This window comes from Lissotriton helveticus, chromosome 5_2, assembly GCF_964261635.1.
Source record: "Lissotriton helveticus chromosome 5_2, aLisHel1.1, whole genome shotgun sequence".
In the NCBI taxonomy this organism is placed as follows: domain Eukaryota; kingdom Metazoa; phylum Chordata; class Amphibia; order Caudata; family Salamandridae; genus Lissotriton; species Lissotriton helveticus.
In genome coordinates this window covers 1,809,467-1,835,924 of record NC_136066.1, presented here as the reverse complement: position 1 = coordinate 1,835,924, position 26,458 = coordinate 1,809,467, and the positions used below count along the sequence as shown (strand labels likewise).

Here is a 26,458-nt window from a genome sequence, read left to right as displayed (position 1 = left end):
CTCTGCAGATGTCTCCTGACCTGCATGTGTCTCTGGACCTCAGCGCCTCTCCGCATGGATCAGTCCTCTGTCTCTGCAGATCGAGTCGCACTCGTGCCCTTGGGTCAGTGCTCAACCCTCCTCTCATGTTTGTAATTCATCTTGCGCACTCCTGCTGCTCTGCATGGGTTCTTCCTCATGATCATGTCTAATTATTTGAATAGTTTTATAAAGTGCAAACATGGCTCTTACGGGTATCAGAGCGCGGTACAAAGTGGCGAAAACAAGAATAACACAACACAATGGAACAAGTGAGGTTGTTAAATAAACACAGGGTCAAACAGAGGGGGAACAATCACTGTCAAGAGTCCGCCAGACTAGAGGGACCAGTAGAGTTTCAGAAGGTCCATAGAACGAGGTAACAAGTGAACAGGAAGCATAACATTCAAACAGCACGGTATAAAAGAAAAGAAGTATCAAATCCAGATAGAGAGTAGTCTAGGGAAGGTAACCAGGTAAATGCTTTTGATGGTCTCAGGATTAGCCATTTGACATGTTTCTTGAAAGATGCAGTGGATTGGTTGGATCTAGTCTCAGGAGGAAGAGTGTTCCAAATTCTTGGAGCAAAACCAGTGAATGCACGGGTTGCGTGGCTTGGCCAGCCGTGATGGCGGTCGTGCTTCAGGTGCGCTCCGTTCAGCCGATCACAATCCTGTTACTATATCCTGCCTCTGGACGTCCTGCGTCGTGCGGCTCAACCCGGGGAGTTCACCGACCATCTGGGTGACTCTCCGTTTGTGATTGCAGCCTGACATTAGTACCGGAGGCGCTAGTGGAAGTCCGGGCGGAGTGGCGACCTGGCGGGAGACGGTGGGACGAGAGCCGGGGCCTCCCGTGATTCACCAGGCCGGCAGTGGGTGCCTGGGGGTCGGCGCGACTGCTGTGGTGCGGCCGGCAGGGGCGAGGCTCTCAATTCTCAGGAGCCCGGGACTGGTGTGTTCCCCTGCGTCGGCGGCGGTCACGGAGAAGGAACTGCTGCGGCTGGCGGGCAGACCCAAGGGGGGACCGAGGACGGCCAGGCTAAAGTGTCTGTCCCCCGGGGAGGCTGTGAGAGAGCGGCCGCCATCTTGTAAAGCTCCGGACGGCCACGGAAGCCAGGGCTGGGGTATCTCCCCTCTTCCCCTTCATTTGGAACGGCGGCGCTGGTGGTTGCAGAGCTGCAGCAGGCAGTGTGCAAGGGGTCTGGAGACAGCGGGACTGCTGTGCCTGTGTTGCTGGGCAGGGAGGCCTTAGGAGAGCGGCCGCCATTTTGCAGAGCCCCGGGTGGCTGAGGTGAGCTACTGGGACCCCGGTGTGGTGCAGCGGGCAGGAGTCGGCCTGTGCGGAGTGGGAGGCGCCCTTCCTCCCCTCCCCTCCCCCCGTCAACTATCCTTCTCTGGAGGGCATTGGCTGTGACCCGGAGAATTCAGCGTCCGGGCCGGGCCGCGGTGGTGGTGGAGATAAGAGGGGTTCCGTGCTTCTGCGGTTAGTGGCCCCCTTGAACTGTGTCAGCGGCTGTTCGAGGTGCCTGGTCATAGCCGAATCTACAGTGGGGTGGTGGCTCTGTGGGTGCCTTCCTCTTGGCTGCAGCCGGGCTTTTCAACGGAGTGCTGGGGGCCACGTGCTGTGTGTTTTGGACCTGGCTGGGGCCATTCTTCTACATCGGTGGCCATAGCGGAGAGGGGTGCGGCTGTGCTGCTCTGAGACAGAGGAGATGTGGCGATAACCTCAGGGCCCCCCTGCGACAGACACTGCCCACCCGAGGCTCCTGGGACAGTGTTCACCGGGCTAGAGGTCACGTTGCCTGGTTCCCGTACCGCTCTCCGCACTTGGCCCACTGAGGTTGGTTCCAGAACTCTGAGACACCCGCTGTGCTACGATGACACGGGATAGAGGAGGAGGAGGCCACACCAAACAAGGCACCATTGACCAGTTCACGGAGGTGAGCGCCGCGGCCGGGGCAGCATGGTCTCAGAGCCAGGTCCCTGACAATGCAGCGCTACTGGCGGCCATTACTCAGTACAGGGACATGCTGGACGCCAAGATCTGGGTAGTGGGATTGGATGTTATGCTGCTGCGGCAGGACCTGAGGAATGCGGTGGAGCGCATCACTGGGACAGTGACTCGAATTTCGAAAGTAGAAGACGACGTTACGACCCTAAAAATGAAAGTTGCGGACATGGAAACAATACAGAAGGGTCTGGCCATGCGCATCGAAGATGCCGAAGGGCGGGCTCAGCGAAACAACCTACGCTTCGTGGGATTTCCGGAAGGCTGTGAGGGGGACAATGTGGAGTGATTTCTGACTCGGTGGCTGGAGGGTTGGCTCCCCGGACGCGCTATCTCGCTGCTTTGTTGTGGAGCAGGCCCACAGAGCTCTGATGCAGAAACCCCCTCCGAGGGCTCGTCCGCGGCCAATCATCGCCAAATTCCTGAATTATTCAGACCGCGACGCCATCCTGAAGCAGGCAAGGGCCAAGACCTCCCTTACCTGTGATAAAGCGACCATACTCATCTTCCCGGACTATACACGCCAGGTGCAGCAGCAGATGCAATCCTTCTTGGCGGCTAAGGCGCGCCTCCCGGGCCTCAAGCTTCAAAATGCGTTGCTATACCCAGCCTGGCTGAGGGTCATATACAGGTCTCGCACGCTGTTCTTTGACTCCCCAGAGGAAGTCTTCAAGTGGATGGATGAAACTTTAAGAGTGCGAGTTCACACACCACCGATTCCTCATCAAGCGAAGTGGTCCGCGGGGGCCTCCGGGGCCAGCAACAACATAACAGGAGGTCACGGTCCAGGCGTAGATCTCGTTCTGGCTCCACTCTCCGGCAGAAGGGTCCATCGCCGGAGAAGCTACCGGTAGTGGAATGATTTATGGGACCTCCGGACTGTGTATCTCTACATTTTGTGTATGGATGTCTAGATAGGCTTGTCTTTCTTCAGGGCTGGGAGACTGGCCACAAAGAGGTGGGCGGGCAGGAGTGAGGCCCCAAAGTTGTGGGTAGTTGGTTGGGGATCCATTGGCGGGTGTGGTCCCTGTCCCCCGGTTGGGGACTAGGCTACGTTCCGACCGCAACAGGTGCTTCCATGTTTTTGAGGTACGGGGGAGGAGGGGATGGCGGGGGGTATGGGGATTGGGGGGTTTGTTTGTTTGCGTATTTGTGCTGATTGCCAGTCACGCTCCTTGCATGCTGGGCTGTGGAAACGCCCGTAGTGAGGGTAGAGATTATCCCTGCGTATAATTAGCTGGAATGTGCGCGGGGCACTAGATAAAGTGAAGCAAGGGGTGATCCTTCAGTTTGCCAAGAGGGCCGGGCCGATGTGCTCCTGCTCCAAGAGACACACTTGCTAGGTACGAAAGCTTTGTCTGCAGCAATTTGGGTTTCACCAAGTTTTTCACTCTGGGTTCACACGCCGCTCGCGGGTGGGTTGCGATCCTCATTCACCGTAGGGTCCCCTATGTACACGAGAAACTCTGGTCCGGTACACAGGGCAGGTACATAACAATACAGGGTAGGGTTGGGGGGGACATGTTGATGCTAGGCAGCGTTTATGCTCCACCACCGCTACAGTGGTCCCTGGTGGAACGGCTCTACAGGACTCGACTGGATAGATGTATGGAGACACATGCATGGCCCTCGCCGGAAATACACCTACTTCTCTACAGTACACGACGCATTCTCCAGACTGGACTACATCTTTGTTCCCAGAGGGCTTACACATAGGGTATTATCGGCCACCATTCTGCCCAGAGCCTTGTCAGTTCATTCGCCAGATAGGCCCGGGCAGGCAGCCAGTTAGGTGGCGAATGTCGGGGTGGCAATTGCAGAAGGAAGACTACAGGGAGCACCTGCCCAGAGAAATAGATAACTATCTAGTAACTAATGTAGGAATAGTAGAATCCCCGGCGACCCTCTGGGAGGCATTAAAACCCACGCTGCGAGGCGTAGACATCCCTTGGTGCGTGGAGGCGCGAAGGGAGCGGCAACAAGACTTGGTGCATCGGGAGGCAGACTTGGTGGTTCTGCAGCATAGGAGTCGGGAGGCGGATGGTGGTACTGCTAGACGACAGCTGGTGCTGGCTCAGCAGCAATACACTGCGATACTGATGGACGAAGCATGGCGGGCTTGGCTAGCCACACGTAGTCGGGTATATCAGTGGGGGGATAAATCAAGCAAGATGCTCCATCGCCTGTGCCAAGGTACCCTGCATGCCTAGCCGCTACCCCGAATCCTAGACCCAGAGGGGGCGCCTATCCTGGAGCCTCCGGCAATCGCGGAGAGCTTTGCGGCGTATTACGAGGATTTGTATGCGCCCAAGGAATGCCTTATGGAGGAAACTATTCAACGGTTTAGCGATGACCTCCCCTCTCGGACCGTCTCGGACGACATGCGGGAACAGCTAGACAGACCCCTGTCAGATGATGAGCTGGGTGCGGCTCTGGGAGAGCTGAATCCTGGAAAGGCTCCAGGCCCAAATGGCTTTCCATATGAATTTTTCAGGCGGTTTTTCGTACAGTTGGGCCCACACTTTCGACCGGTGGTGGAGGAGGCGCATGAGAGTGGCTTGCTTCCTTTGGATTGGAGGCACGCGGAGGTGGTAGTGTTCCTTAAGCCGGGCAGACCCCAGAGAGCCATTTGTCCTATCACCCTATATCCTTGCTCAACATCGAAGCCAAGGTTCTGGCCAAGACCTTGGCTTACAGGCTTAAGCCGCACATCACAGATTTAGTTCATCCCGACCAGGCCGGGTTCATGCCCCAGAGGGCGACCCGCCATAATAATAGACACGCGCATGTCGCGATATCGGCTTGGGAGCAGCTGGGGGAGCCAGCAGCTTTATTATTGGCGGATATGGATGGGACCTTTGATTCCCTGAGCTGGGTGTACTTGTTTGCCCTGCTGCGGCGTCTTAATCTGGGCCCGCGTTTTCTGGCCTACCTGCAGAAGCCATATATGAATCTTACGGCATCAGTGCGAGTGGTGGGGTAATTTCTCGCTCCTTTCATGTTCGGCAGGGCACGCGGCCGGGTTGCCCCCTTTCCCCCTACCTTTTCGCGCTCGCCATGGAGCCGTTGGCGGCATGGGTGCGCATCGATGCTCAACTTAAAGGTTTCAGGTGGGCGCCGGGTCTCACCGATAAAATAGCACTCTAAGCGGACGATGTTCTGTTCTTCCTTACGGATTTAGATAGGTCGGGCCGCGGCTGCTACGTATCCTGCAGATTTTTGGTGAAACCTCCGGGCTCTATATGAACCCGGGCCAATCTACCTTGTGGGTCCTGGGCGGGGGACAGCAGTTGGGAGACTGGGCCTCGGCCTCCGACTGGCGTCGGGGGTGATGAAATATCTAGGGGTATACCTGTCGGATACAGCAGTATTTTCTTGAGATTGTAAAAGACCCAGATATGGGATCGCACACATGAGGATCTGAAGGTATGGTCACGCATGCCCATGACGATTTATGGCAGGTCGGCCATTTTCAAAATGGTTGCGCTTCCCCGCCTACTGTATCATTTACAAACCACCCTTACCAGATTTCACCCCGCTGGTTCCAACAGGTCAATTCGGCGCTAGGTGGGTTTCTGTGGGAGGGGGGGCGGGTACGCGTGGCCTTACGCACGTGCTTCCTTTCTTCATATACGGGGGGCTGGCTACGTCGGCGCACTTACTTGTTCTTAATGAATGGTGGTACGGAAACAGAGGGGACCCGGCCTATGCTGTCGAGCGTCACCTGATGGGTTCTCGGTCCCTGCACACGCTGCTGCACTCTGCGTCGCTACGACGATGTCTTCCCTCTGCCACGCAGGTGGTGTTTCATGTCTGGAAGCGGGCGCTGAGTAGGATGGGGTGGTGGAATGTACTGACTCAAGAGACTCCACTTTGGGGGAATGGACGGCTGCACCGACTGGCTGCGCTGCAGGGCTTCCGGGGCTGGTGCTCTATAGGAATCTCATCCCTTGGGGACGTAATGACAGACCTGACACTCAAATCCTTCCAAAACCTACAGGACGAATATGGGATGCCACGAACCCAGTTCTTTAAATACCTGCAGTTTAGGCATGCACTGATGCCTCACCTGGCTGACCTAGAGTCCCTACCTGACTTTAGGCCTATAGAGGCTAAGTGGTTATGGGGGAACTATCTGATCGCAAAATATCGCGCATATACCAGACGTTAGTTCACCACTGCTCTACCAACTTACAGAGGCTCATCATGGCGTGGGTGGGGGATGTGGGCGACTGGGTGGAGGCACTGGCGAGTCCACGGGGGACGGCCATTTCTACCCGCCTACACTTACTACAGTTCAAATACCTGCATTGTACGTACTTCACCAGAGTGCGTTTGTGGAGGGTGGGAATGATTGGCTCCCCTGAGTGTCTCCATTGTGGGGCGGATGAGTGTACACTTCTGCACACAGTCTGGGGGTGCATGGCGCTGCTTAGATTTTGGAGGGGAGTGTTCTCCTGCTTGTCGGAGGTGTTAGCATGGGAGCCTCCCCGCACACCGCGTTTGGCTATGCTACATGTGATGGAGGGTATCGGGGGCAATAGATATAAGCGGCAGTTATTACTGCTGGGTCTCACGCTGGCAAAGAGGGACATAGCAAGGGCATGGAAGGCGCCTCGAGCTCCACCACTGGCTGCATGGAAGAATGGAGTGGACTTCTGTATGGGACTCGAGCTGCCGATTTTTATTGCTAGGGGATGCCCCCTTAAACATTTTAAGATTTGGAAGAGATGGGCGGACTATCGCGAGCTGGACCTGGATCCGCCACCGGAGGGGGTCGCACCCTTGCCAGTTGGATAGGTGGGTGGAATGTGGATTTGGCAGGGTGTTGGATGGACTCAGTGTGCTATTTCCGAGTTGTTAATTTTTGTTTGTGGCAACATAAACGCAATCGGGAGGGTGGGGGGTTTGTTTGTTTAAAAGTCGATGGTATTATTGTTGATTCATTGATGTGTGCAGTAGACTCCGGACTGCGGAGCTATGCAGTTTGTGACCTACGACCAATAAAATCTGTTTAACCCCTTTCATGCTCATGACGAGTTCAGCTCGTCATGGCATATACCTCTCAGGTGCTCATGACGAGCTGAGCTCGTCATGACCACACCCGTTTTCGTTGCTGTCCAGCACAGCAGGGGAAACTCTTAAGCAGCGATGTGGTTAAATTTTTTTTTTTAAACTGTGAAAGCACGATTGTAAGTTATTTTCTTTTTGAATTTGGGAGGTTTCAAAAGTAGGGTGGTTGAACTTCAGTTCCAACTCGAGCTAGATAGTTCAAGCTTTTTAGCCAAGTACACAGGGGTCTTGTAATGAATAGCTTTATACGTCAAGAAAGCTATCTTGAAACGTATCCTAGCTTCTATAGATAGTGAATTAGGTCTGGCGCGATGTGGTCCTGCTTTCTGTAGCTTGCGATGAGCCTGACCGATGCGTTTAGAGTTGCTCTGAGCGGCGCCAAACTAGCTTTAGGAAGCCAAGCAAGGGTCACCAAACCATATTCCAGTCGAGAGATAACCAGGAATTGTACTGCAGGCCGATGTCCTCTGGCAGAAGGAAAGGCTTGATTTTATTAAGGGTGCTGAGCTGAAGATTGGCTCCCCTAATAGTTGCACTGATATGAGCTTGCAAATTTAGGTATTTGTCTGAGGTGATACCTAGCGGTTTAGCAGAGTCCACAACATGAGGGGTGCAGTTAAGAGCAGTGAGTTGTTTATGCCAGTCCAGGGTAGGTGCAGAGTGGTTGCAGGGGGCAATCAAAAGGAATTCTGTTTTGAGAGTATTTAACAACACATGGTTCTGGGCTAGCCATTGTTGAGTTTGTAAGAGAGCCTCATTTAGGGTTTTAATGTCCTGCGGAGAGGAGATCTTCAAGTGCAGTTGCGCGTCATCAGCATACATGTGGTAGTGAATGTTCGATGTTGCATGCATGACTTTAACCTCCTACACCCACGATGACTCATTCTGTCTCTGCTTCCTTCCAATGTTGTAGGCACCTTCATTGTGAGAGTCCTGGGCTGCCAGGACCTCCTGGAGACCGTCCCGGGCCGCTCGCGGGCGACCTGCTTCGCTTCCACCGGCACCCCAATGGACTCGAGACCTTCGATCAAGGCTCGGGCGGTGTTGAGCCTTCATTCCCCGAATACTTCCGGGCGATCTGTGAAGCCAGACGAGCTGTGCAGTAAGTTACATTCCAAACTTCAGGTGGTCTCTGCAAAGTGCATCTGGCCATAGACCACCTTTTCCAGTGGTGTTCTCACTGGACCTGACGCTAAGGTTCCATCCGCTCACTCTCCCAGCTGAAATTTCGGGTTTGAGACGCATGGCCGCTTAAAAAGGTAATATCTCCTATAGGGTTGTTCTTGGTGCAGTACCCATGTGCTTTCTTGCTCCTAATTTCGCCCTTCTAACAGACTGCGCATCTTTTCGTACATGGTGATTTTTGTGTTGCTCCCTAGCTTGACAATGTCCACCCCAAGCAGCATTGATTTTAAAACGGGTGGTGACTGTCCCCATGAGCAGGCCGTGAGATGTGAGGGCTGGTGACCGCTCATTAATGGTGGGAAGATGTAGGGTGTTTTAAGCACTTTGAACAGGCTGCCTGCCAGCGGTCTCTGCCAAAAATCAGAAATCTGTGTCATGATGGCCTGGACCCTCTTTCGTTATCCTCCTTGTGGGAGTTGCATCTAAAAGCGCTAGGGTACTCGACGGTTGTGAATTATGGCATGTACGCAGCCGAACATTTGTAGGCAACTGTATAGGGATGGTGGTAGCTCCAAATAAGTGAACTGTCTCTCCTTTCCTCCACGCCCTCCTGCGCTTCTTTCTCCTCTTCCCTTTGCCCTGTATCAGCCATTGTAAGCCAGTTGTCTCTGTCTGTTTCTAAATTCACATCTGACTCAAAGGAGAAGGAAGCCTTCTTTTTCTTTACCTCCTCACGATCGAGACAGGATCAGCCTAGGGCTTGAGGGAAGGAATGCGTGAACCTGGGCTATGGCACGGGCAATGCTCCCCACTTCACATCACTTCTCAGGGGTTTGGCCCCAAAACAATCCCATGGTGCCCTTCTCTGCCTGAATCCAAGATGGCTCAAGTCTTCTCACCCTGTGAGGAGCTCTGGGCACCTCTAGGGTGTACCCAGCATAATGAGCTACTCCACCTAGAAAACCTGGTTCTGCAACAGGTATTCCCCCTCTGGAGGATATGCCAGCCTATCTAGCTACACAATAGAGTGGTTCTGTTGAGATGTGTTCGACATTTTTTTCAGTGAGGCAGCAGGTTCTTTGAAGCTGGGCCATCTGTGGCCACTGCCCGGTGGTCATCCTGCTCTACGAGGCCCTCTTCCCACCAACAACTTTTTCACTGTTCCTGGGAGACCCAGTAGGCTAACGACACCAAGTATATCCACCAACGCCTTAATTTAGCATGCACGTGGCCCGTCCAGAGAGGCTGCAAGGGAGCATGTTTGTGTCACTTAAAACAATGACATGAATGTTGCCGCTTTGATGATGCATTCTTGAAATCTTGAAATCGTGTTTGCGTTTTGAGGAGATGCCACGTTTCTTTGCATCAAAAGTCATTGAACGAAAGGTGAGTTCCCTGCCCTGGCACAGATTCTCCCTCCAGAGAGGAAAGGCACGGACTAGTGGGCGCAACATGGCATATGAGGGCATTCTCACTTTCATTGTATGCTAAGCTCTGGAAAAGGGACCGTGCTTCCCGGAGACACACTTAATGGGCAAGATTAGACCAGTCCTGGACTGGGGCAGTCGATTCAGTTTACCATTTCCAGGTCTTCATTGAGAAACCAGTTTTAAGCAGCTCTTGAAGTAGCGTGGATGTGTCACAGATGAAGCTCTGCTGTGGCAGGGATCAATCCTCCTTTGGGGCTTCACTCAACCGCGCTGAGGGTGGGAGGGGGGTACGCAGGTCCGTTCAGGTGAAGAGCCAGCTCTTGAGAGTCTTCCTGAAGGTGTTCAGGGACGGGGCGTGTCTGATGTCTGCCGGTAGCTCGTTCCAGGTCTCGGCTGCAATGTGCGTGAACGATCTTCCACCTGCTCTGGCTCTGTGGATGTTCGGGACTTCTGCTAGTGCGAGGTTGGCAGGTCGGAGGTTTCTTTTGGGTGCATGGAAGTTTATTCTGTTGTTGAGGTATTTGGGTCCGTTGTGAATGCATATGTAGGCAAGAGTGAGGATTTTGAAGGTGACTATCTTCTCCACGAGGAGCCAGTGGAGTCTCCGCAGTTGTTGGCTGATGTGTGCGTGCCGGGGGATGCTGAGGACATGTCTTGCCGCGGTGCTCTGTATTGTCTGGAATTTGCGGAGAAGGGACTTGTTGATGGCAGCGTCGAGAGCGTTTTCGTAGTCCAGTTTGCTGATGATGAGTGCGTGGGTGACTGTCTTCCTTGACTCCGGGGGATCCATTTGAAGGTCTTTTGAAGGATGTGGAGGCTATTGAAGCAGCTGGAGGTGACGGCATTGACCTGTCGGTTCATGGTGAGTGATGAGTTGTGTATGATGCTGCTGAGGTTTTTGGCATGGCCTGAGGGGGTGGGTGGTCTTCCGAGGGCGCTGGGCCACCAGGTGTTGTCCATGCTGATGTGGTTGTCCTGTCCTCGAAAGAAGAGCCACTGATAGAACTCTCCATGGGTGGGGAGTTTTCTTCTCTGGCGTTGTCCTGTCCTGAAAGGAAGTGCCACATATAACACTCTTCAAGGGCAGGGTCTTTCTTTCTGTGGGGTTGTGCTGTCCTGAAAGGATGTGCCACTGATAAATCTCTTCATGGGCGGGGTGTTTCATTCTCTTGGGTTGTTTTGTCCTCGAAGGAAGTGCTACTGATATAAATCTTCATGGGCAGGATCTTTCTCTCTGTGTTCTCCCGTCCTGCAAGCATGTTCCATAGATGCAGCTCTTTATGGGAAGGGTCTTTACTTCTCTCGAGTTGTCTTTTCCTGGAAGGACGCCACTGGCACATCTCTTCATGGGCGGGGTCTTTCTTTTTCTGGGGTTGTTCTCTCCTGCAAGTGTGTTCCACGGTGTTGGACTTGGCCCTTCTGGCAGGTTCACCTCTGAACTTTTTGCTTTTTGATTGTGATCTGGTTATAGTGATTTTTGGTTTCTGCGCACTTTACCACTGTGTCCCAGGGTAAAGTGCGTGCGTGTGGTGAGGTTGGCCTGCCCTCCCATAGGAATGCATGGGGAATGTATGTGTCCCTGGTAGTTCCTGATGCGTGGGGAGTGCAGGTGCGAGTTTGGTATGTGCGGACTCGTGTGATTGAATGTTGCGCGATGATGTGTGCGGCGTGATTGTGTCTAGTGTGGGAGTGCCACTTCTAGAAGTGGGCATGTTTGTGTAATTTGTGTCTGGCGTGTGATTGGCTGGAGCTGGGTGGTGAGCCTGGCTCCAGGAGTCAGAATGGGTCTGCCCCGGTGGTGAGTGTTGAGATTAGCATGCAGATGTGAGGGAGGGGTGCACCTGGGACCTGAATAGGGCTGGGCTTTCCCCACACAATGCTGGCTCCGCCCCCTGTGGTGCGACTGATGACCCTAGCCTGACTAGTGAATAGGAAGGGTGGCTGAGCACATCAGTGCTCCAAAACCACCTGCGACTGGTTTTTCCCCCACCCTGCACACAGACGAAGAGATTTACGGTATAAAAAGGGGCTGTGTCCCCTTGCAAAAGGTTCTCTTCTTGAATCCTTTCTTTAGGGGGGGCTGCTGCTGCTGGGCGCCAGGAGGACCGCCACTGGGGGATTGCCTCCCTGCCTAGGAGGATCCTGGGCCCAGCCTTGGCCCCCCCGACCTACTGAAGGACTTGTCTCTACCCATTGGGGCACCCTAGCGCTTGGGAGCACTTTGCCCTGGGTCCTTGATCTTTGTAGCGCTTGAGAGCGCTCTGTGGGCAGCCTAAGGGGACCAGCGCTGCTGCGTTCCCGATAGCCCTCAGCTGCCTGCCTGGAGGGATTCCCCGGCGTGGGAATCCCCCTTATGGGAGGTAATTTGCGGCGCGGGTGCCCACCCCGCTTTTCCTGCCGCTTAATGCCCCCTGATCCTTAGTTGTGGTTTATTTGTTGGGCTTAACTACACGGGAGCCCACCCCGTGGTCTTATTGTGGCCGAGAATTCCCCGCCGCCGCCCAGCTCGAACCGGAAGTCAGGCAGGCCGGGGGCGGGACAACAGGAAGCAGACGGGAGCCCACCCCGCGCTCCTGCATCGAAAGGGAGAGCCCCGGAGTGCACCAGCAGAGGTGCGGCCGACCGCGAGGCCCCGGAGAGGAGGAGCCCCACCCGCGTCATCAGCGAGTCTGCCCGGAGGAGCTCTCCCGCCTGCAGCCGCCGCCGAGACCAGACGTCGTCCCAGAGCAGCCGGTAGGTGGGGCCGGGGGTCCATTCCCGAAGAGGAGGGCGTCGGGGCACATTGCCGGTGCCCGCCCCTCCCCTCCAACGTGTGGGACCTATTTGTTTTAAGTGAAGGAGAGGCTCAATGGCATTGTCATATTTCGAGTCCCCCGAGTGGGACTCCAACGAAGGCCCAACATCTGTTGAGAGCCCTGAGAGGCTCCGGGGGCATATCTTTGCTTTCAAGTCCCCTGAGAGGGACTCCCCCCCCCACCCCCCCCGCTCCCTCCCCCCCCATCAAGGCGGCATTTTGTCTAGTTAGAGCCCGAGAGGCTCTTGGCAGCATATCGGGAGTACGAGCCCTGAGAGGCTCCAAGGGGGCATTTTTACCTTAGTGGTAGAGCGGCCCCGGAAGGCAGTGGGCCGCTCCCACCTTGGCCCGCATTGGTTCTTGAGCCCACGAGGGCCATGGGGCCACAAGTGTTTTGGTTGCTAGAGCCTGCAAGGCTCCCACGTTGTTCGTGGGCCCAGTGGTTTTATTGTGAGCCCCTGCTACAGCTGCCCAGCACTTAGTGGGCAGCTGCTCCGTTTAGGCCCCCTGACATTGGGACACAGGGCGTTTCAGCCCCAGAGAGGCCAGTTGGCCTGGGGACAGTCACAGGTTGTGGCCTAGGTGATTTCTGCGCAATTGTTCTTTGCTGCACCTCTGAATGTATGTTTATGCATCATGTGTTTTTCCCTACACCTCTGAATGGGTTGTGATGCATTATGTGTAATGTTTTTATGCCTAAACCCCTAAATGTATTGTGATGCTTAGGTGGTTGTTCCTCCTAGTACAGGTGTTGCTAGTGAGGTCCTGGTTCCCTGCGTAATATTTTCCTAAGGTGGTTAGGGTTGCGTAGGTGGTTACTTACCTCTTACCAGTGATTACTGGTTGTGTGCTCTATTTTCTATATTGTACTACAGTGATTATTATTCTATGTTCTACAAAGTGCTATTTCTAACAAGTATTCTAAAATCTACAAGTGCATATTCTTGACAGTGGCCCAGGTGGCCCTGTCCTGTACATATCCCCTGTAAATTCTGCCCGTGCCTGTTGGCACATTGTAAAGTGTGTGTTTTTATCTAATGTGTTTGGTATAATACAAAGGCTATTTTTATACATAACCTTGTGTGGAGTTTCCTTTGTGGTGGGCCTTGGGAGTTGTTGCTGGGTGCGTGCGCAAACACTTAACTTACATAGCCTCCGGGATAAGCCTTAGTGCTTGCGCCATGTTGCCTAGAGGGTGAGCAGGGGTTATCTTTGGCGTGTTACTCCCTTGCCCTGACTACAGTGGTGGTTTCTGCCTGGCTTTGGCGCAAGCCTCAGCCAACCGGAAATCCCATTTCTAACACACAGATACAACTTTCCATGGGTAGGGTATTTATTTCTGTGTTCTCCTGTCCTGCAAGCATGTTCAACAGATGCATCCCTTAATGGGCGGGGTCTTTCCTTCTTTGGGGTTGTCCTGACCTGGAAGGAGCAGGACAACCCCACATTGAGCATTGAACATTGAGCAGTTTCCTTCCTTCTGTGGGGCCTTCTTGATCTGCAAGGGTGTGCCCAGAAGCAGTTCATTCCCTCTGTGGGCTCTCTTCGTTCCTCTGTGGCTGGGATCATTCCCTCTGTGGGCTCTCTTCGTTCCTCAGGGGCTGGGATCATTCCCTCTGTGGGCTCTCTTCGTTCCTCAGGGGCTGGGATCATTCCCTCTGTGGGCTCTCTTCGTTCTTCTGTGGTTGGGATCATTCCCTCTGTGGGCTCTCTTCGTTCTTCTGTGGTTGGGATCATTCCCTCTGTGGGCTCTCTTCATTCTTCAGTGGCTGGGATCATTCCCTCTGTGGGCTCCCTTCGTTCGTCAGTGGCTGGGATCATTCCCTCTGTGGACTCTCTTCGTTCTTCTGTGGCTGGGATCATTCCCTCTGTGGGCTCTCTTCGTTCTTCAGTGGCTGGGATCATTCCCTCTGTGGGCTCTCTTCATTCTTCTGTGGCTGGGATCATTCCCTCTGTGGGCTCTCTTCGTTCCTCAGGGGCTGGGATCATTCCCTCTGTGGGCTCTCTTCGTTCCTCAGGGGCTGGGATCATTCCCTCTGTGGGCTCTCTTCGTTCTTCAGTGGCTGGGATCATTCCCTCTGTGGGCTCTCTTCGTTCTTCTGTGGCTGGGATCATTCCCTCTGTGGGCTCTCTTCGTTCTTCAGTGGCTGGGATCATTCCCTCTGTGGGCTCTCTTCGTTCTTCTGTGGTTGGGATCATTCCCTCTGTGGGCTCTCTTCGTTCCTCTGTGGCTGGGATCATTCCCTCTGTGGGCTCTCTTCGTTCTTCAGTGGCTGGGATCATTCCCTCTGTGGGCTCTCTTCGTTCTTCAGGGGCTGGGATCATTCCCTCTGTGGGCTCTCTTCGTTCCTCTGTGGCTGGGATCATTCCCTCTGTGGGCTCTCTTCGTTCCTCAGGGGCCTGGGATCATTCCCTCTGTGGGCTCTCTTCGTTCCTCAGGGGCTGGGATCATTCCCTCTGTGGGCTCTCTTCGTTCTTCTGTGGTTGGGATCATTCCCTCTGTGTGCTCTCTTCGTTCTTCTGTGGTTGGGATCATTCCCTCTGTGGGCTCTCTTCGTTCTTCAGTGGCTGGGATCATTCCCTCTGTGGGCTCCCTTCGTTCGTCAGTGGCTGGGATCATTCCCTCTGTGGACTCTCTTCGTTCTTGTGTGGCTGGGATCATTCCCTCTGTGGGCTCTCTTCGTTCTTCAGTGGCTGGGATCATTCCCTCTGTGGGCTCTCTTCATTCTTCTGTGGCTGGGATCATTCCCTCTGTGGGCTCTCTTCGTTCCTCAGGGGCTGGGATCATTCCCTCTGTGGGCTCTCTTCGTTCCTCAGGGGCTGGGATCATTCCCTCTGTGGGCTCTCTTCGTTCTTCAGTGGCTGGGATCATTCCCTCTGTGGGCTCTCTTCGTTCTTCTGTGGCTGGGATCATTCCCTCTGTGGGCTCTCTTCGTTCTTCAGTGGCTGGAATCATTCCCTCTGTGGGCTCTCTTCGTTCTTCAGGGGCTGGGATCATTCCCTCTGTGGGCTCTCTTCGTTCTTCAGGGGCTGGGATCATTCCCTCTGTGGGCTCTCTTCGTTCTTCTGTGGTTGGGATCATTCCCTCTGTGGGCTCTCTTCGTTCTTCAGGGGCTGGGATCATTCCCTCTGTGGGCTCTCTTCGTTCTTCAGTGGCTGGGATCATTCCCTCTGTGGGCTCTCTTCGTTCTTCAGTGGCTGGGATCATTCCCTCTGTGGGCTCTCTTCGTTCTTCTGTGGCTGGGATCATTCCCTCTGTGGGCTCTCTTCGTTCCTCAGGGGCTGGGATCATTCCCTCTGTGGGCTCTCTTCGTTCTTCAGTGGCTGGGATCATTCCCTCTGTGGGCTCTCTTCGTTCTTCAGGGGCTCGGATCATTCCCTCTGTGGGCTCTCGTCGTTCTTCTGTGGCTGGGATCGTTCCCTCTGTGGGCTCTCTTCGTTCCTCTGTGGCTGGGATCATTCCCTCTGTGGGCTCTCTTAGTTCTTCAGTGGCTGGGATCATTCCCTCTGTGGGCTCTCTTCGTTCTTCAGTGGCTGGGATCATTCCCTCTGTGGGCTCTCTTCGTTCTTCAGTGGCTGGGATCATTCCCTCTGTGGGCTCTCTTCGTTCTTCAGTGGCTGGGATCATTCCCTCTGTGGGCTCTCTTCGTTCTTCAGTGGCTGGGATCATTCCCTCTGTGGGCTCTCTTCGTTCTTCAGTGGCTGGGATCATTCCCTCTGTGGGCTCTCTTCATTCTTCAGGGGCTCGGATCATTCCCTCTGTGGGCTCTCTTCGTTCTTCAGGGGCTGGGATCGTTCCCTCTGTGGGCTCTCTTCGTTCTTCTGTGGTTGGGATCATTCCCTCTGTGGGCTCTCTTCGTTCTTCAGGGGCTGGGATCATTCCCTCTGTGGGCTCTCTTCCTTCTTCAGTGGCTGGGATCGTTCCCTCTGTGGGCTCTCTTCGTTCCTCAGGGGCTGGGATCGTTCCTTCTGTGGGCTCTCTTCGTTCTTCTGTGGTTGGGATCATTCCCTCTGTGGGCTCTCTTCGTTCTTCTGTGGTTGGGATCATTCCCTCTGTGGGCTCTCTTCGTTCTTCAGTGGCTGGGATCGTTCCCTCTGTGGGCTCTCTTCGTTCTTCTGTGGTTGGGATCGTTCCCTCTGTGGGCTCTCTTCGTTCTTCAGTGGCTGGGATCATTCCCTCTGTGGGCTCTCTTCGTTCTTCAGTGGCTGGGATCATTCCCTCTGTGGGCTCTCTTCGTTCTTCTGTGGTTGGGATCATTCCCTCTGTGGGCTCTCTTCGTTCCTCTGTGGCTGGGATCATTCCCTCTGTGGGCTCTCTTCGTTCTTCAGGGGTTGGGATCATTCCCTCTGTGGGCTCTCTTCGTTCCTCTGTGGCTGGGATCATTCCCTCTGTGGGCTCTCTTCGTTCTTCTGTGGCTGGGATCATTCCCTCTGTGGGCTCTCTTCGTTCTTCTGTGGTTGGGATCATTCCCTCTGTGGGCTCTCTTCGTTCCTCTGTGGCTGGGATCATTCCCTCTGTGGGCTCTCTTTGTTCTTCAGTGGCTGGGATCGCTCCCTCTGTGGGCTCTCTTCGTTCTTCAGTGGCTGGGATCATTCCCTCTCTTCGTTCTTCTGTGGTTGGGATCATTCCCTCTGTGGGCTCTCTTCGTTCTTCTGTGGCTGGGATCATTCCCTCTGTGGGCTCTCTTCGTTCTTCAGTGGCTGGGATCATTCCCTCTGTGGGCTCTCTTCGTTCTTCAGTGGCTGGGATCGCTCCCTCTGTGGGCTCTCTTCGTTCTTCAGTGGCTGGGATCATTCCCTCTGTGGGCTCTCTTCGTTCTTCAGTGGCTGGGATCGCTCCCTCTGTGGGCTCTCTTCGTTCTTCAGTGGCTGGGATCATTCCCTCTCTTCGTTCTTCTGTGGTTGGGATCATTCCCTCTGTGGGCTCTCTTCGTTTTCTGTGGCTGGGATCATTCCCTCGGTGGGCTCTCTTCGTTCTTCTGTGGCTGGGATCATTCCCTCTGTGGGCTCTCTTCGTTCTTCAGTGGTTGGGATCATTCCCTCTGTGGGCTCTCTTCGTTCTTCAGTGGCTGGGATCATTCCCTCTGTGGGCTCTCTTCGTTCTTCAGTGGCTGGGATCGCTCCCTCTGTGGGCTCTCTTCGTTCTTCTGTGGCTGGGATAATTCCCTCTGTGGGCTCTCTTCGTTCCTCTGTGGCTGGGATCATTCCCTCTGTGGGCTCTCTTCGTTCTTCAGTGGTTGGGATCATTCCCTCTGTGGGCTCTCTTCGTTCTTCAGTGGCTGGGATCGCTCCCTCTGTGGGCTCTCTTCGTTCTTCTGTGGCTGGGATCATTCCCTCTGTGGGCTCTCTTCGTTCTTCAGTGGCTGGGATCATTCCCTCTGTTCGTTCTTCTGTGGTTGGGATCATTCCCTCTGTGGGCTCTCTTCGTTCTTCTGTGGCTGGGATCATTCCCTCTGTGGGCTCTCTTCGTTCTTCAGTGGTTGGGATCATTCCCTCTGTGGGCTCTCTTCGTTCTTCAGTGGCTGGGATCATTCCCTCTGTGGGCTCTCTTCGTTCTTCAGTGGCTGGGATCGCTCCCTCTGTGGGCTCTCTTCGTTCTTCTGAGGCTGGGATCATTCCCTCTGTGGGCTCTCTTCGTTCTTCTGTGGCTGGGATCATTCCCTCTGTGGGCTCTCTTCGTTCTTCAGTGGTTGGGATCATTCCCTCTGTGGGCTCTCTTCGTTCTTCAGTGGCTGGGATCATTCCCTCTGTGGGCTCTCTTCGTTCTTCAGTGGCTGGGATCATTCCCTCTGTGGGCTCTCTTCATTCTTCAGTGGCTGGGATCATTCCCACTGTGGGCTCTCTTCGTTCTTCTGTGGCTGGGATCATTCCCACTGTGGGCTCTCTTCGTTCTTCAGTGGCTGGGATCATTCCCTCTGTTCGTTCTTCTGTGGTTGGGATCATTCCCTCTGTGGGCTCTCTTCGTTCTTCAGTGGCTGGGATCATTCCCTCTCTTCGTTCTTCTGTGGTTGGGATCATTCCCTCTGTGGGCTCTCTTCGTTCTTCAGTGGCTGGCATCATTCCCACTGTGGGCTCTCTTCGTTCTTCAGTGGCTGGGATCATTCCCTCTGTGGGCTCTCTTCGTTCTTCAGTGGCTGGGATCATTCCCTCTGTGGGCTCTCTTCGTTCTTCAGGGGCTGGGATCATTCCCTCTGTGGGCTCTCTTCGTTCTTCTGTGGCTGGGATCATTCCCTCTGTGGGCTCTCTTCGTTCTTCAGGGGCTGGGATCATTCCCTCTGTGGGCTCTCTTCGTTCTTCAGTGGTTGGGATCATTCCCTCTGTGGGCTCTCTTCGTTCTTCAGTGGCTGGGATCATTCCCTCTGTGGGCTCTCTTCGTTCTTCAGTGGCTGGGATCATTCCCTCTGTGGGCTCTCTTCATTCTTCAGTGGCTGGGATCATTCCCACTGTGGGCTCTCTTCGTTCTTCTGTGGCTGGGATCATTCCCACTGTGGGCTCTCTTCGTTCTTCAGTGGCTGGGATCATTCCCTCTCTTCGTTCTTCTGTGGTTGGGATCATTCCCTCTGTGGGCTCTCTTCGTTCTTCAGTGGCTGGGATCATTCCCTCTCTTCGTTCTTCTGTGGTTGGGATCATTCCCTCTGTGGGCTCTCTTCGTTCTTCAGTGGCTGGCATCATTCCCACTGTGGGCTCTCTTCGTTCTTCAGTGGCTGGGATCATTCCCTCTGTGGGCTCTCTTCGTTCTTCAGTGGCTGGGATCATTCCCTCTGTGGGCTCTCTTCGTTCTTCAGTGGCTGGGATCGCTCCCTCTGTGGGCTCTCTTCGTTCTTCTGAGGCTGGGATCATTCCCTCTGTGGGCTCTCTTCGTTCTTCAGTGGCTGGGATCATTCCCTCTGTGGGCTCTCTTCGTTCTTCAGTGGCTGGGATCATTCCCTCTGTGGGCTCTCTTCGTTCTTCAGGGGCTGGGATCATTCCCTCTGTGGGCTCTCTTCGTTCTTCAGGGGCTGGGATCATTCCCTCTGTGGGCTCTCTTCGTTCTTCAGTGGCTGGGATCATTCCCTCTGTGGGCTCTCTTCGTTCTTCAGGGGCTGGGATCATTCCCTCTGTGGGCTCTCTTCGTTCTTCAGTGGCTGGGATCGCTCCCTCTGTGGGCTCTCTTCGTTCTTCAGGGGCTGGGATCATTCCCTCTGTGGGCTCTCTTCGTTCTTCAGGGGCTGGGATCATTCCCTCTGTGGGCTCTCTTCGTTCTTCAGTGGCTGGGATCATTCCCTCTGTGGGCTCTCTTCGTTCTTCAGGGGCTGGGATCATTCCCTCTGTGGGCTCTCTTCGTTCTTCAGTGGCTGGGATCGCTCCCTCTGTGGGCTCTCTTCGTTCTTCAGGGGCTGGGATCATTCCCTCTGTGGGCTCTCTTCGTTCTTCAGTGGCTGGGATCATTCCCTCTCTTCGTTCTTCTGTGGTTGGGATCATTCCCTCTGTGGGCTCTCTTCGTTCTTCAGTGGCTGGGATCATTCCCTCGGTGGGCTCTCTTCGTTCTTCAGTGGCTGGGATCATTCCCTCGGTGGGCTCTCTTCGTTCTTCAGTGGCTGGGATCATTCCCTCTGTGGGCTCTCTTCGTTCTTCTGTGGTCGGGATCATTCCCTCTGTGGGCTCTCTTCGTTCTTCAGTGGCTGGAATCATTCCCTCTGTGGGCTCTCTTCGTTCTTCAGGGGCTGGGATCATTCCCTCTGTGGGCTCTCTTCGTTCTTCAGTGGCTGGGATCATTCCCTCTGTGGGCTCTCTTCGTTCCTCAGGGGCTGGGATCGTTCCTTCTGTGGGCTCTCTTCGTTCTTCAGTGGCTGGGATCATTCCCTCTGTGGGCTCTCTTCGTTCTTCTGTGGCTGGGATCATTCCCTCTGTGGGCTCTCTTCGTTCTTCAGTGGCTGGGATCATTCCCTCTGTGGGCTCTCTTCGTTCTTCAGTGGCTGGGATCATTCCCTCTGTGGGCTCTCTTCGTTCTTCAGTGGTTGGGATCATTCCCTCTGTGGGCTCCCTTCGTTCGTCAGTGGCTGGGATCATTCCCTCTGTGGGCTCTCTTCGTTCTTCAGTGGCTGGGATCATTCCCTCTGTGGGCTCTCTTCGTTCTTCAGTGGCTGGGATCATTCCCTCTGTGGGCTCTCTTCGTTCTTCAATGGCTGGGATCATTCCCACTGTGGGCTCTCTTCGTTCTTCAGTGGCTGGGATCATTCCCTCTGTGGGCTCTCTTCGTTCTTCTGTGGTCGGGCACGTTCCTGCATCTTTTCCACAAATGTTTGTGATTTCCCTGATTCTTCAGATGTTTCTGCGTTGAGCCTGTGACTTCTGAATGGAGTCTCCGCTCCCTTGTCAGAGTGAAGCTCGACCTTTCAACCGTGACCTCCATCCACCCCGGAGTCCTAGGCTCCAATGCTCGGCTCTTGAATGGTCTGGCATTCACCTGCACATTCTTGTGCCTTTTGGAGAAGAGGTTTGGCATCATGTACACGGATAGACGAGAATCTCCTGGACAGCAATATCAGAGCACCCACCAGTGGCATTGGGCTGTCCGCTAATGTGCTAATCCTACCAGTTATTGTATTATTAAAGCTGTGTTCCAAGCCCCTTCCTTCATTCACACTGGCGGATGCAGGGCTTCGATGCGGCCAGTGGTGTCCACAGACCCGCGCTCTCTTCTTGTTGTGGGACGAGGCTGGTGGGCAGGGCAGGGTCCTTCCAGGAAGCCTCACCCGATGCAGTTTCTATATTAAATGTTGTGACCCTCAAGCCTGTGAACACCATGGCTCCCACTGGCATTAACCAGGCACTGTTGTGGTGCACACTTCATCCACCTGCAGGGTCAGTGAGCGATCGGCACTGCCGGGCAAGGAAACCTTTGGGACATGTCTGAAGATACAATGGCTCTTTTAATATATTCTGTAAAGTGCGAACGCCCGAGGGCATCTTGACGCTGGACAAGAGGAGTGTTTAAAATTTAAAATTACAGATTCTAACTGTAATTGTAGCCATACACTTGTGCCCTCTTCTCCCCTATAGGGTGTGGAAAAGTAAATTTTGCCATGTTCTGTGTCCCTACGCCTCATCCATCATATGTTATGTGTGCATGACCAATATGCATATGTTATTCCCCATGCCTGGTTAATGACGCAATTACAGTTGTGTCCACCTCTGATATGTCAGTTTCCAGTCCTCGTGAATACTACGAATATCAGGCCTATGTAAAGTAATGTTGCCACGTTTCCCAGTGTGCACGTTATTCCATTATAAAGTCCCCGTTTCCAGGCCTCAAAAGGGCCCAGACATCAGATTCAGCTCCTGTCTCCTGAAAGCCTCGCTGAGGAGCGATACAGCCCCCACCTGTATCCTCGACCCTTCACTTACTTCCTGCCTCGCAGTGCCCGGTGCAGCTTGGCTCTGCCTCTGAGTCTGCCAAGAGTATGTTATAGTTCCAGTTATCAGTTCAGTCCTCCTCTTCTGCATTCCTAAGCTACTGAACTGCATCAATAGTTTCCGTCATTGTCTAGCCTTCTCGTCTCCAGGTTAGAGAAATACTGTATTTAATGGTCATTTAGTATTCCTCATCACGCACTACATGTAGAATAATGCATGATCCAGTCTTAGAGTCAAGTTAGCTTTTCCCCTCATGACTTCTAGTTTATATCAATATGTTCCCTAAACATTAGATACCAGATAGGGTTTAGGTACATGTCGCTCCGACCCTCCAGACTCTAGTCTCTGCTCCTAGCACAGAGTTCATAGCCCCCAGCTTCTCCTAGTAACACGTCATTGCCAGTTTTCGCGCACCATCAGGTCAGAGGTCCCGGCTCCTTAGGTAGCCCCCTCCTATGTTTCCGCCCATTCATGACATATTCTGTTACGTTTGCATCACATGTCTCTGTATACTCCCAGTTACACCTCTTTTTACTGTTATCTTTCGCGACTGCTACGCGTCACGCTTTCTGCTCCACCCACTGCTACGCCTACTGCAATGTAATGCTATGTGTTCGCGCTATGTATATATGCCTGTGTTTTGTTATTGAATGTTAGCGCGCTCATCCCAGACCTAGCCCCAGCAGCTGCTGGGCCTCTTTTCCCCTGTTGGGCCCCAGTTGTCCTGCTGGGCCCTGTCGTTCTGTTCCTATGCAGGTTGTCCTGATCCTGTCCTTATGCTGTAATAAACCTGCAGAAACTCCTACTACCTCGAATCTTGACTCTTATTTATTGAGCTATCTGTTATGCTATAAGTCTAGTCAAAAATAGGGTATTATTTATTTATTTACCACATAATGGCGCCCGAATAGGGACTTGCCCTTTCCCCACGCGTCGGTGAAGCCACGCCGACCCCCTGACCCTCTGCAGTCGTGACGGAACCATACCGTGCACTGGCAGATATTTCTGCTCCAAGTATCCCTCAGGCCCACGGAGGAGACGGAGGAGGCGGTCCAGCATCCAAACGAGACGGTGGAGGAACGCGGCGAGTCCCGACCAGAGCCCAAGCCGAGAGTCCAAGGTCCGAGGTATCCGGAGGCCCACCCGTAACTGAAGTCCGAAGTCCGTCGTCCGTCGTCGTAGCAGTCCAGTCCCGTCCGAGGCTTTCCGTTCCGTGCTGCCCGGTGAGTACCATTGCTGGGGTAGTATCTAGACAGGACCAATCTAAATTGACTCCTGGTCCGTGGGTTGGTGGTGCCCAGACTCACAAACGAAGTGTTCACCTAGGTGGATACGGGTCTTGATGCGTCCCTTTGTGGGACCGGTATGTTCCGTACTGTTACAGCAGTGCATCCAGTAACTCTAGTCTGTTCCGTTCTCGAGAAAATCTGTTCTGTTTCTATTTTCAGTATTTTCAGGTAATATTCTGTTCGAACTGTTATGTTATGATACTGTTTAATGTAATTCCAATGTCGTGGTATGCCTGAATTGTTTTCCCAATTGTTATTGTTCTTCGTGTATTGTATTGTGTTCCGATTCAAGTTTACAATGCCGCTCTTTTCAAGATTACGTCAGTTAAAAACTAGAAAGGGTCTGTTAGAGGAAGCAGTTCCTGTCCCGCCTAGGGACAGTCCAGGTCACTTTATGTATCAGAAACATGGCATAAGCGCCATAATGTATCTAGATTTATGGGTAGAGTATACCAAACAGTTAGAAGAAAAGTATAGATGGCCCGTATCGGGTACATGGGATGCCGAATGTATCATGCGAGTAGAAGAAGCATTATGGAAAAAGAAAGCCAGACAGTCACAGAAAGATGCCATCGAGTTATGGCGTAAGGAAGCTCATAAAAGAACAGAAAAGGAAGTCAGAAAGTCAGAGTTAAGTAGAGAATCCCAAGAACGAGCCCAAGAAAGAGAATTAATCGAGATAGGTGAACAAGTCAAAGCCGAACAGTCAGACAGACAGAGGCATGCCCTTATTAGGGGTATGTATCCTCTTCTTGCCGAAGGTGTGCAAAAAGCGACCCCAGAGGCATCCAGTAATTTCCCGCCACCATTAATTCCGACCAAGCTACGTCACAAACCGACCGCAGCTGATATTTTTATTTCGTCCTATTTGGACGACACAGTCCCCGAATATGCAAATCCTGTTCGCGCTCCGCTAGTCCCTGTAAATCAGGCACTTCCCGCTCCTCCAGACACCGGAGTACCTGTTACGGTACCCCCGGTCCAGCCTACAGTTCCATTTCCCACTCTGCCAGGACGTAGAGCCTCAGTAGACGACTCCAGTTTAGGGGCCGCAGGAGGAGCTACTCCTCAAACCCCGCCGCCACACAAGCGTTTATCAGCACTCGAATTACATGCTCAAGCATCACAGCGTACTCCTAAAAGTAATAAGTCTGTTACAGAAATCAGGCAAGCCCTTAACGAATGTGTTTATGATCCAGTTCCAGGCGAATATACTATGGTTTTATATTCCTTACGTGTAAGGAGAGTGACCGAGTATCTAGTCACCTTACCGAATATGAAAGAAGATCTAGACAGAATATATCGTTTCATCCGTACAGGGGATGATCCAGAAAGTATTGGCGAGATTATGTCTCAAAGGAAAGCCGAGATTCAGCTTATGATATTAAAGTTCCTGATCAATTGTCTAATAAGAGAACAAGATTACCCGTCTAAAGATCCCGCCGAAATGAGAATCCTGACAAGGTGGAGTGATAATATAGCCGAGGGTAAGCACAAGACCGTCAGTGCCATGGAGAGTATGTACAAGAAAATTCGTAAAGAAATAATAAGGTTACACGACCAGCGTAAAGCAGCACAAGTAAGCGAGAAAGAAAGTATCTCTGATCCTGAAGAGGAAGAGAACGGGAATCCCGCCAGAATAGCGTATGTAGGAAAATCCAGATTTCCAGATCGCCATTTACGTCTAGAACCCAAGTCTATTTTTCATCTAGCACCAGAACAAGGTTCTCTAGAACAAGTATTTCAAGTTACCGACCACATTCTGAAATCACGAGTCGGTTACAGTGAATTAAGTACTATGCATGAACAAGAACTAGCCCGATCAGCAGTCCGATGGATTACTGATTCTACCACTTTTCCAGACGAAATAGTGGCACAAATGTTTCTGAAACTGCCCCCAGCCGAGCAACGACTGGTGGGTATGTATATGATCCAGTACCTCATTACTCTGTATGAGGGTCAACACTCTGATCCAGGTCCGTTACATGATATCCTGAACGAGTTACTCCAGTATAGATGGAGAGGTCTAGGTACCAATTTAATTAGTGTCATTCTAGAACAGCGCCACAAATATAGAACGTTTCTGAACCCGCATTTTGTTCATGTCTCACCCCCAGAAAGTAAACCATTCTACATAGACAGACAGAATCCGTTACGAGAGGTCCACCCAGTCCAAGGGGCGGGTGGCGTAATGCAACGAGTGTTTGTATACACTCCGATTTCAAAGATGGAACTTCTTGAAATGAAGAAATTAATTCCCTGTCATGACAAAGATCCAGCAGGGTTCCATAGAGAATTAAAAGACATGCTCCGTATGGGAGAATACACTTACCCAGATATCATTAAAATGTTAAAGGTCCTGTTACCCGCAGGGGTGTATGAAAAGTTAAAGGAAAAAGAATGGGAGGTGGGAGAGAAAAAGATCGATTGGACAGCTCTAGAAGCTGAAGACAAGGCACGAGTACCAGGTACCGGTCTTGGAGATAAATGTAAAGAATTACCAGAATTATTGATTCAAGTTTTACCCAGATTATTGACAACGAGAAAAGAAGACTGGGATGCAATCTCAGCCTGTAAACAGAAACAAGATGAAGACATTAGTGATTTTTATTCTAGATTTGAAAAATGTTTCAGTATTAATAGTGGTCTCAAGACAAGTAGTGAGTCATACCCTCATCTTTTCGTCACCAAATTAGTCGAGAATTCAAGCCCACAAATTAAAAATCGAGTTTTGAAAGTCGAAAGCACCTGGCAAGCGAATACCCCGTCCCAGATGCTCCAGATGCTCCAGTACCACCAGAATAGAATCAGAGAAGAGCAAGAACATGAAAGAAAACGTATGAAAGACACGAAAATGAAAGTGCTAGTTGCACAAACAGTTCCTCAAGACAGTCAGAAGAGGGGTCCGAATCAAGCCAGTCATCCTGCAGCTCCCGTTAAAGGGAACTGCAATTATTGTAAACAGCCAGGTCATTTTATAAACGAGTGTGCAGTTCTGAAACACAACATAGCTACCGGTAAGACTAAAGAAAGACCACGTCCGCCTAGACAAGAACAAGTTTCACAGATTCCTCAGCCACAGAATGCACAACAGACAGTTACAGCACCGCAGCCTATTGCTGCAACACAGCATGTCACATCGCAGATGTACCAGTATGCACAGTCTGAGTATCCAGAGTACCAGTCATATTCATGAAACAGCCTAGAGAGGGAGGTAGGCTTGCCTCTCATCGAGATACCTGTAGATCAAGAAGGTCCCTATGTTCACAGTCAAGTATTAGGGAAAGACAGAAAATTTTTGATCGATACAGGGGCAAGTAGGA

At 52.7% G+C, this 26,458-nt stretch overlaps 1 protein-coding gene across 1 annotated transcript in view; it reads left to right on the top strand.

Moving 5' to 3' along the window:
* PKN3 (protein kinase N3) overlaps window positions 1-26,458 on the top strand; it is a 335,392-nt gene that overhangs the window by 111,368 nt on the left and 197,566 nt on the right. The window contains exon 7 of the mRNA XM_078646592.1: window positions 8,015-8,203. Coding sequence (XP_078502718.1) covers window positions 8,015-8,203 — 189 coding nt within the window. The remainder of the gene's footprint in view (window positions 1-8,014; window positions 8,204-26,458) is intronic.